General features: G+C 38.9%; 1 protein-coding gene across 1 annotated transcript in view; it reads right to left on the bottom strand.

Moving 5' to 3' along the window:
• Positions 1-3,516: 3,516 nt before the first annotated feature.
• gmds (GDP-mannose 4,6-dehydratase) overlaps positions 3,517-11,528 on the bottom strand; it is a 780,658-nt gene continuing 772,646 nt past the window's right edge. The window contains exons 10-11 of the mRNA XM_068055307.1: positions 4,479-4,547; positions 3,517-4,008 (exon numbers count right to left, since the gene is read on the bottom strand). Coding sequence (XP_067911408.1) covers positions 3,946-4,008; positions 4,479-4,547 — 132 coding nt within the window. The 3' untranslated portion in view covers positions 3,517-3,945. The remainder of the gene's footprint in view (positions 4,009-4,478; positions 4,548-11,528) is intronic.

Genomic DNA, 11,528 nt, shown 5'->3' with positions numbered 1-11,528 from the left:
AATTTTAATACTTTGTCTTACCACGAAATTTCAGATAAGCTACAAGATGCTAAGTTGTATTGTGTAAGCAACAGAATATGTTTAAAACAAAAAGTTGCTGTAAGGATTCTTTCCTAAGCGTACTAATTTTAAGCTCAGTTTAACAAAATTAAATATAAAGCGTAGGAATGAACAAATATTTTAAACTGAGCTCCATTTGGGACGCACACAATTGTGAAAATTCTCTGCTTTTTTCGCACGAAGGCTGATTTTCTCGGTTTGCACCGATTGTGAAAGCACAAGAGCTGAAATGAACTGTATTATTTGAAGCAAAGCAGAACTATTTGAAAAGTACTTGTGTAACGCCAGGATTTTAAGTAATTTGTGATGCCAGTTGTTTATGGTTATGGATATGGTCAGAAAAGTCTAACTGGATGGAAACAGCAAAAGGAGCAACGTCCGACCAGCCTACTGCAGACTGGCAGTGTGACCAGCTGACGTCATCTGAAGCTACCAAGAGTTCAAGTACAGAGGCACCTGGTCAAGGCAGAACCTGTTCGGGCATCTGTCTATCTCGTCACAGACACACACACAGTATTCATCTCCATTATCCACTCTACGAAGCGGGACACATTATATATAATGTGTCAGATTACTCATCCTGCGGGTGCCCTCCCCGCTTTACACATTTGCAGCCAGGTCACTCCAATCAGAGGGTTGGGCATTTTCACAACCGAGAAAAGCTGAAAATTCAGGTTTGTGCTTACTGAGTCCCGTCTACTTAGAGAGTATTCGACGATGCAACAATAGGAAATTAACACCAATTACGTGAAATATATTAACTTTCATACATATATTACATAAAGATATGATTCAAGGGTGAGATGACAAATTTTCACTTGTTTTTCCAATTTACGAATGACCTTTGAAAAATTATTGAACGACTAGTTGTATATTAGTACACATCCATTCTCCCTGTAGATATTGTAAAGCAATTCAATCGCAGTAATTGGAAATATGCCGTTTATCCGTCAATCTGGGATCTAACGATGCTCCAGTGGTAAAGTTAACAAGTGGCAAGTGTTATTCATGTTGCACAATTGTATGAAATATACAAGCCATTACAATAAAGTGGTTCACAATTTTAAATCATTGGCTTTTCACGAAGCGAATCCGCATAATTAACTATCGTTTGTTTTTATTACAAAATATTTCAATGAATTTCTGCGTTAAAAATGTTTTCGGGGTCGCTTGTTTTACTATCGGAACACATTTGCAACTCCCGATCAATTTTGACGTGTATGTGAAATGCTGAAATATTTAATAAGATGTAGATTGATTTGGATGTGATTATGACCAAAAATCATCTACCCAATAGTACTGAGTAATTTTGCGCCGTTTCTACATTGTGACGCTCATTATGTTGCTTCAAAAAAATCCCTATTTTGAAATTAATATGCAAGATGGATGAGATTTCCAAAAGAAAACAGGGACTAAATGATCATTTATTCGACTGTTCAGCATCTCTTGTAAATCATTACTACCAAAGTAATAACGAAAATAAAAGCCGCATTGAAAGAATTGCAGAGTGCAATGTTATAAGGGGGAAGAGATTGGAATAAAATCTACAATAATAACCTCTTCTAAAAAGAGAATAATAAACGTGTTCTCTGCGGACAAGGCTTCCTTTCACCAGCTGAGGGCAACTGTGGTCAGTTAGAATTTGAGGCACAGTTCTGTTTCCCATGCAGGAGGCAGAGTGCACCAATCGAACCACTATCTAAGTATTTTTCAAATTGTACGCTCGCTGATTTTATTTTATCAGATCAATAAATAGATGCGAGGATTACATTCATTGAAGAAGATACCTGGATCACGTACTTTTAAAACTACAGGGGCTGTGTGCAACCGTTTAAATGTTTTGAAAAAAATATTGCTTGCACCTGTATCAAGCTTGTTGTAAGCTGGTATCTTTTTCCCAGACTTTGTCGATGTCTACTGACATATGTTCTCAATTAAACTCAATAAGGCCCACTGTCTGCTGAGAACTTTAGCCTGTTATAAGGTGCTCTGTTAATAAACTAAATCAACCGAATCTCTGCGCAAAAAGGGAGAAAAACGTGCTGTGCATTTTAAATGCATCAAATACAACTCCCCAGTTGCCGCAATAATTCCTAGAAGTTCACTTTCCGCCGCACGGCAAGATCATCCATTTGATGTCAGGAAAATGGACTGACCATTTGTTTTAACAAACTGAAAACAGGGTTAGAATTAGACGGGGAAAAGGTCAATGAGAATATGTGTCTTTTTGTAGACACACTTTGCCTTATAATCAAATTGCATTGAATAACATTCCTCTTAAACCCACCCTGTGTATACACTATGTTCCCTATGCATCATTTGGAACTCTATTGGATGGTTTCTTCCGTGCAAATCATTGCAACACTTACCCAGTAGTACTTAAACTGACCAATGACTAAAGTGGATTTTCATTTGTTGCCTGTGCAAACATTGAAGAAACGAAATAACTGAGACCTTTCTTTATACAGCAATTAGACTTAATGCATTTCACAGTCAACGCCCATATATAAACATCGCCTTAAATTTATTCCCAATCTAACACTTTGGTTTTTGATGTTTTTGGACCAGCGTCACTCGTCACTCCGGTGTCTTTTACCTACTCTCGGTGGTAAAACCTGAAAATGTGTTTTGTTCGGATAATGCTTAAAATGGTGGCCTGACTGTTAATGCAAAGTATTTTCAAATTGATTAAGAGTTGAGACCAACAGTAATGGGACTGAAGAGCTATACTTATGGTGGTTTCTGTGGAAGGAAGGATTTTTTTTTGGGGGGGGGGGGGGGGAGATTTCCGGACCCAGGATAAACTGCAAGATCCAATGGATAACTTACAGCATTGAGAGCTCATAGGCAAGGGCAATTGAAATGCAACAACATAACCGCGTCCTGTACCTTCGAAAGAAATCATTTTCCAGAAGGGAAATAAAAAGTTTAAAAGCAAAGACTTTAAATGATCTTACCTTAAAGGTTAAATATGTACCAGAGGGCGTGCTATGTGTAATTTTTAAAAAAACTCACCAACATCCCCCCCGAGTCAGACTGGGGTCTAATTATAGAAAGCAGGGAGCGGAACTGGAAGGGCACAGATCTGCAGGTTGAATGGTGTGAAATACAGAAGGACCCTTTATAACCAGATTGCCTTTCCTAGCCCTGAAATTGTTCCACTTACATCCACATGCCTTCATTAGGGTTTCCAAGGAATTTTTCTTTACGTGCCCAGGAAAACTAAGCCCGTTTTGTTCATTGGAAGCTGAAGATCTGCACTGTGTGTATATTCTGTGTGAAAGCTACTCTTTAAAGCCAGTCAACGATTATGGGTCTGCATAGAAGTACAAGCCGTGATCTTTGAAATTAAAAACCAACCCTATGTGTAAAAAAAAAGTCATGATGCCGATCGCATGGGAACGGATGCTGCAAAGGTTAGAATTTATATAAAATACACAAAGAGAAAACGAAAGCTTGAATTGTTAGAAATCGGCACCATCATATTTTAATGGGATAGAGATTATTTTCAGCAACACGTCGGGCTTAAGCAGAACCTTTATTCAAGACAAACGTACAAAAGCGTCGCTACTCTCCAGTCCTGCACAGAACTCTCCCCGCTTACAAAGTAATAATTCCAAAATTAAAGGCAGTTTAAAACAGAAATACACTTTCATCGTTAAAGATTGTTCCCATCAACCAGTCCCAATTGAAAATACCCAGTCATTTGTACTATTTTGGCATAACAGTATATCATTTAACACTCAATTTAAAAATAATCCCATTCTAAACTTTTTTGTTCCCTTGTTTATTTGATATGTAGATTATTTCTTTCTAATTATTGCATTGCACCCAGTGTTTCATGAAGAGGTCTTGCGGCTCTGGTGTGTAGAATGGTATCCGGCCTCAGGCATTTGGATTAGTCTTCATGAGTTCAATATCAGCAGTCACCATCTCCTTCACCAGTTCCTGCAGACAAGCGCAGCACCATTAGCTCAGCAAGAACGTCGTTTAAAAGGCCAGTTCAACCCAAGCCACCAGTTAGAATCACACTGTGAACTGGCTTTGGAAATCGCGTGAACTTCAGACAAGCCAGGCACTGAGCAGAAGGGAACGTGAGCAAATTTAACCAAGATCGGGATATATTTAAAAAACGAAAAAAAAAAGCAGCTGTAACCGAGCTTTGCCGATTGTGACACGGACAGTGTTCGGTTTTTTTCTGTCGCATGCTGCATTGGGAAAAGAAACTGAGAACTAAAATAATTTGTTAAAACGTAGGAACACAAGATGAAACTGCGAGGTATCGGGCCTGTCTTGGCGCTCAGACACTACATACGCACACATGGACTTACAGAAACACTACACGGCTTTTTGCCTATAGGAGAATGAGCTCTCAAATTCATTTTCGTTATACCTGTAATTCCAAAAAAAAAACTTACCTCAAACGCAACCTTTGTTTTCCATCCTAGTTTTTGCAGCGCTTTGGTGCTGTCTCCTTGCAGAATATCCTTTAAAGAGATGAATCACAGGTTAATGACACGAATTGTGTTTCACAGTTTTGTTTGTATTTTAATGGTTTATTGCCGCTTCTTTCGCGCAAACTTCCACAAGACACTGGGGTGGGTAATCGAGCCCCGCGGCAGCATATAGTCTCTCTGGGATGTTGCAGGTTTAAGGTCAGGGGTAACCTAGGGGTCGATGTACTGACAGGTACCACCCTGAACGAGTTCCCGCTGGCGTTCAGACTTGCGGTGACGGTCGAGTTTTTCGCCTGTAAACTTGCCTTTATTTTGTCTAAAGAGTTAACGCCTGCAAAATCCACCCGTACCAACCGAAAAGCTATTTAATTAGTTATATCAGTTCTCTCTCCCCAGCGCGTTAAGCTGAATGTAAGTGGGGTTGCTTTAAACACAACTTGATATTTCACTTGTGATTACATTTTCAGTGACCGTCATTGTTACTTGCCCCAAATATTTGTGTTTGAACGTTACTTAACACCTCAAAACCAGCGAGAAAGTAAAATGGATGTTCATCCACGATGCCGCTTTCATCCTACCAGACCAGTATCGGTAATAAATTTCATTTTAAATACCAAAACAACAGCACAATCAATAGTAAAATACTTAAAACAGGCAACCAGCGGTTTATATCCGATTTATTCCCACACTTTCAAACTCCACATTTACTCTGCACTGATTTTTCAGTCAGCGCTAACCTTGAACTTCCCTGGAAAAATATCCCCAACGGATTTTGTTATATTTATACCAATAAACAAGCCTGTTACAGAATACTGGAAGCGTTTAATTAAAATTATGGCTTTATTTTCCTTTCCGGCTGTATTTGATGTTTTAACTACAAGTAACGTATTCCTACTTTGGGGCATAATAATATGAGGTTAAAAGGGCTCATCAAAATGGTCAACCGATTTTCACCACTTGGTTCCTGGCCCTGCATTCGCCAAAAGTGAAGTATAGTTTTTTTCAAATTTATTTAGACACAAAATCTGACATTATTTAGGGGTAAATAATCAAATCCAGTGAATTTCCTGTCTCATGATCTGAATTCTTAATAAATTTTTTTTTTCTTTAAGTATTAATTTACTTTTCCATCAGCTTCTTCAACAACATTCCCCAGGCCGTCTCTCATTTGAATCGGCATTGGCAGCTTAAATGGTTGGTGTTTAGTGGATAATCCCACTAGAACATTACACCTGTGACAAACAATGTTTATCTTTGGGCACCAAACCATTAGAAAAAGCACACTAGAGAATACCTTGGTGGGTCCCATGCCTGGACTTTGCTAAATCTGCCACTCTGACTCCAAGGTGTTTGATTGCTCGGTTGGATGATCCTGACTGCTTGCCCTCACTTCAGTCATTAGTTTATGAAAGGGTAACTTCAGAGTATTAATGAATTAGAACCAGTGCACAGATACAAAAAGGCTAATGGAATGTTGGCCTTTATCTCAAAGGAGCTGGAATACAAAGCGGAGAAAGTGATGCTTCAGTCTTGGTCAGACCCTATCTGGAGTCCTGCATTCAGTACTGGATAATGAACCTCAGGAAAGATATATTGGCCTTGGAGTGGGTATAGCACAGATTCAGCAGAATTGCCTTGAGTTTAGAAGATTGAGCAGCAATCTAATCAAAGTTTTAAAAAATAGATAAAGGGATCAGCTGTGGCTCATTTGGTAGTGTTCTCACCTCTGAGTTACAAAGTTGTGGGTTCAGGTCGCACTCTCGAGACTTGAGGACAAAAATCTAGGTTGACAATCCAGTGCAGTACCAAGGGAGTGCTACACTGGTGGAGGTGCAATCTTTCAGATGCAGTGTTAAACTGAGGACCCCCCCCCCCCGGCTTTCTAGGGTGGACGTAAAAGATCCCGTGGCACAATTTCAAAGAAGAGCAGGGCAGTTATCCTCAGTGGCGTGGCCAATATTTATCCCTCAATCAACATTACAAAAACAGATGATCTGGTAATTATCACATTGCTGTTTGCGGCAGTTTGCTGTGTGCAAATTGGCTATCTTGTTTTCTACATTACAACGATGACTACACTTCAAAAGTGCTTTGAGACATCCTGAGAAAGGTGCTATATAAATGCAAGTTTCTTTTTAATAGTGTAGATACAGAGGCACTTCCCTCTGGTGGAGCAATGCAGAACAAGAAGGCATAATCTTAAAATTCGAGCTGGACCATTTAGCAGTGAAATCAGAAAACACTTCTTCACACAAAGGGGAATGGAAATCTGGAACTCGTTCCCCCAAAAAGCTGTGAATGTTGGGTCAATTGAAATTTTCAACACTAGAAATCAATACATTTTTGTTAAGTTATGGTATCAAGGGATATAGAGCAAAGGTGGGTAAATGTTTGAGGCACAGATTAGCCATTATAAGTGTTGGAAAAGACCTGATTTAGATTTAGAGATAGAGCACTGAAACAGGCCCTTCGGCCCACCGAGTCTGTGCCGACCATTAACCACCCATTTATACTAATCCTACACTAATTCCATATTCCTACCACATCCTCACCTGTCCCTACCACCTACCTATACTAGGGGCAATTTATAATGGCCAATTTACCTATCAACCTGCAAGTCTTTTGGCTGTGGGAGGAAACCGGAGCATCCGGAGGAAACCCACGCAGACACAGGGAGAACTTGCAAACTCCACACAGGCAGTACCCAGAATTGAACCCGGGTCGCTGGTGCTGTGAGGCTGTGGTGCTAACCACTGCGCCGCCACCTGAGATATTGAATGATCTACAACTGTTCCTATCTTCCTAATTCATTGTTTAGGAGGTGGCTTAGCATTAAAAACATTTGGATGACAATGAAAACATCAGAACAATGCTACAAAATATTGTTAAAAAAAGTATTTTAAAGGACAATATTCTTGTGACAGTCAAAATGCCTCTCAGCTGATTAAGCACTGCAGTGAATGTCGTGCAGTTATTCTTGTGGTGCTTCAATCTGCGTAGCTGTTTAATGTAGGTTTATGCCTTATTTATTACATCACAGCTAATATTGTTCAAAATATTATCCTACAATGTTAAAATAATTAGCAGTTATAGCATATTATGCTGTTTTTCTACTGTTGATTTTTTTTGTCCTGAACAAATTAGTTTATGTGCAATCCATTGCTATGTTTTTTAATGTGGAGATGTGTATCTCCCGTATGATATGTTACTTTGACAATGATATAAAGCCAAAGATATGACAACACAATCATGTCAGTGACAATCCCGTCAGCTGACCATTTTCAAGCAGTCTGTTTAGCTGCAGACTGCAATACAATATTTTCTACCTTCGCCAGTGTGAGACATCACATTCAGGGGCTGTGAAAATGCCTACAGAATAAATCCAGTGAGCTAAAAACAGCTACACAGCTTTGAATAAATGGAATTGTGACTATCACAGTACAATCACAGTGAACAAATTTCATTCTGACGTAATGTTAATTTTTCTGGTTAAATCTGCATGCATTCACTCTTTTTACTATACAGGAATGTATATGCATTTTAAATGACTCTCAATTAACAAAAACCTTATAATTTGTACTCTAAACTTCACAACAATTTCAGCACAAAAGTGGGGAAGGGTAAAAAAAAAAATTATACATCGACAACTTTTGGTAATGCATTTTAAATATTGGCTCTGAGCTAGTTGACTGATATTTGGGAAGTATTGCTAAAAAAATGGTTTAGTATGAATCTCAAGGAAGCAGGAATTTGATGCAAGGTTCCCCCACCTGTTGCAGGGTGCATGGGATTACTCTCTGACAGAATCGAGCACTGTTGGTAGACACTCTTAATCCAACTACTTAAGGTTGGAGAATACAGCACAGGAACAGTAAAGGCACTGGGGTGAAATGGAGATTTGCTTGCTTAAGATTTTGTCAAAGCACCAAACAATAATCACTCAATGCACAAATGTGACAACTTGACAAATATCTCCAAGTTCTTTGGACAGTGATTTTATTTATGGCTAAGTATGACCTCTCCATAGTGGATGTGTTAGTTCCACACACAGAGACGATATATTGGCTATCTTTTCACAATACAGGGTTCCTTAATAGAACAGCACTTTGCTAGAAATTTTGCTGAAATGTCCACAGTCACTCATTGTACAAAGATGAAGTATAGATTTGATTTTTCTTTTACTTAAAGGACATGATACACAACACAAACCTCACTTCCACCACAAATCATTCCACTCCCCTACATGACCCCCCGAACCCCCACCCCAGTATTTCTGAAATATTTTCAATTTCTTTTCAGTTACAGAATTTTGTCATACATTGCCTTCATGGTACAGCCTACATGTTAGAGTGTGAGAAGCAGAGTAGCTTGAAGATTGCTTTGGTCAGTGGTAACTGTAGTTGGGTGTACCGCTGCAGCTGCCTGCCATCTGAATGGCTGAAGAAGTCTTGGCCAACCTTCCAAAGTTTATAGAAATCACTTTGAAAAATTATATCTTGTAACTATGAAGCTTTAGAAACAGGTTCCATGATTAGTTAATTCTTTTTTTGCCCCCAAAAAATCATTCAACACCTTTATTTTTGCTGTTGTATATTAACTGTTGAGAGTCTATTGACAATGGTGTCATTTTTGCATGTATTTTCTTTTGAATTTTCCAATAATTCAAATTAAGCAATGCAGCTAACACAACAAAGTAGAATTTAGTGCTAAAAGTGGATCATCAGAGAATTTAAGCACCTTTTAATAGAGAGGTGGACTGTTTCAGCGAGCGATAGATTTTTCTTTTTAAAAAATATCAAAGGATATGGGAATAGTGCGGGAAAATGGCATTGAGGTAGAAGATCAGTCATGATCTAACTGAATGGCAGAGCAGGCTTGAGGGGCTGAATGGCCTACTCCTGCTCCTATTTCCTATGTTCCTGTTTCCTTTTATTTAAACAATGCTTGATGACATAATTAGGGAAACTGGCATGAAGGAGTTACTGATCCTGATAGTACAAGAGAGCTAAATTAACACAAGGAGAGAGGGAGGATATGATTCCATAGTGGGGAGGCAGTAGGGCTTATTACTGCTATTATTATTGTCCGTTACATTACAACAGTGGCTACACTTGAAAAATACTTAATTGGCTGTAAAGTGCTTTGGGACGTCCTGAGGTTGTGAAAAGTGCTATATAAATGCAAGTCTTTCTGTATTCAGGCATTTCAATAACCAAAATGTTCCTCACAGTCAATGTACGTGGGAAAATAGACATTCAGTCCAGGAGTGGCCAGAGTAATAAAAATTCAACAAACCACTCGCTGTCAGGACTGCTATTATTTCACACTGTTGGATCTGGGGCAGAACCCCAGCCATGCCCTGGGAGAAACTGTTCCAAAGTTTTAATATTAGCTGATGGGATGGATGATGAACAAATTTTCTTTTTTAAAAATCTGGTCATGTTCATTGTACTTGTTTTGAATATTGGGATTGGGTGAACTTTCATGTGCCTTGCCCCACTGTAACAATTGTTTTCCATCTAAAGCCAGCATCACCCATTTAAAAATGAGTGAAAAATAAGTTTGCAGTATGGAGGCCAGGAATCCATTTTGGAAAATTGGGCAGCATTAATACTGCTCCCTGGAAAAACTCATTCCAAATGATTCTAGAGTCCATCAGCTTTTAGTTTTAGTTACCTCAGATCATCATGTTCAGTAATTCTTCCAAGCCAGCTAATGATAATTTTTTTGGTTAACTGGTAGTCTCATTAGAGGCTGACATATTCAAACTCATATTTTCTGTGATGCATGTCAAAGAAGTAAGTGAATTACACAGAGATGTGTGAGAACACTGTCCATACATTCATAAGTGGTACAGTCCAGCACTGGAAAGTCACACCCTGGTTCTGACTTTAGACAAATTTTTATTAAATCCCAATTTTGCTCCTAACATATGCCTCAATACTGGTTCGATACCCCTACCAGTTTGAGTGTGATGTGACTTCAGTGTGCAAAATTATACTGACTGCTCACAGTATTCTCAAATTGGGGAAAGCAGATTTCCATGCTTATGTATTTAAATGCATATATGCAGCACAACTTGATGGCAAATCACCAATAAATTTGTGAATTTAGATGAGAGCAGATAAGAGTCATGAAGTCATTTTTATCATTACAGAATTAAAGTGAGCTCCCTGTATTGGCTCAGTAGCTTCACATAGTGAGTACATGAGACATGCAGACCAGGGCAGTCCCAAATTTACTCCCTTAGCTGTGTTGCTTTCAGCTGGAGTCATGGTAAGGATGCTTCTAATTAAACTCAGTGCTCCCACATTAGTTAGGGAGAAGCTAGTTAAAATTCCTGCTTCTCATTTCTAACGATTGACCCTATGGGCAGTGAGCATGTGTGAATAGCAGATAAGCACAAGTTTGGTTCTGCTGTGATGCTCCATGTGGTTGAGTAGCTAGCTGACATTTACACATGAATAAGGGCCTCTTGGGACAGGTACCAGAAGGTGACCAATGCCTCTGGAACTATAGCCCTAGCGAGAAGTTAATACCTTCAGGGGAGGAAGAGAGAGAAGACAATTGGTGGCCATGCACAAAATTAAAAGTGAATCATCAGAATGTTCAAGCAATTTTTTTTAATGTTATGCTGGAAGTTGACACAAGTGCTGCAAAACCATGGAGTATAAATTTGACTTGAGCAGCAGCACAAAATGGTAGCCAATTGGTAGTCAGTTTTGCACTAGGCTTGATTTTCTTTTCCTTTGACCCATTTTGTGTGACCACCCAAGACAAATTTATATACTTATGTCACTATATGGTCCCAGAAAAATGGCAAATTGGTGTGAATTCTGCAGGATTACATTACAATTTACAGTGTATATTTCAGTGGTGTGATCTAAACAATGCATTCTGCTAATGAAAGTCTTGCAGCGTAACTACAGCATAAGGGATTCCAGGTATGGCTAGTCCTACTATATGCAAGTCTTTGAAAAACAGCTTCCTCTCTGTCCCAACTTATTGTAC

The sequence above is a fragment of the Heterodontus francisci genome, chromosome 2 (genome assembly GCF_036365525.1).
Source record: "Heterodontus francisci isolate sHetFra1 chromosome 2, sHetFra1.hap1, whole genome shotgun sequence".
NCBI lineage: Eukaryota > Metazoa > Chordata > Chondrichthyes > Heterodontiformes > Heterodontidae > Heterodontus > Heterodontus francisci.
This window is presented reverse-complemented; position numbering and strand designations above follow the sequence as displayed.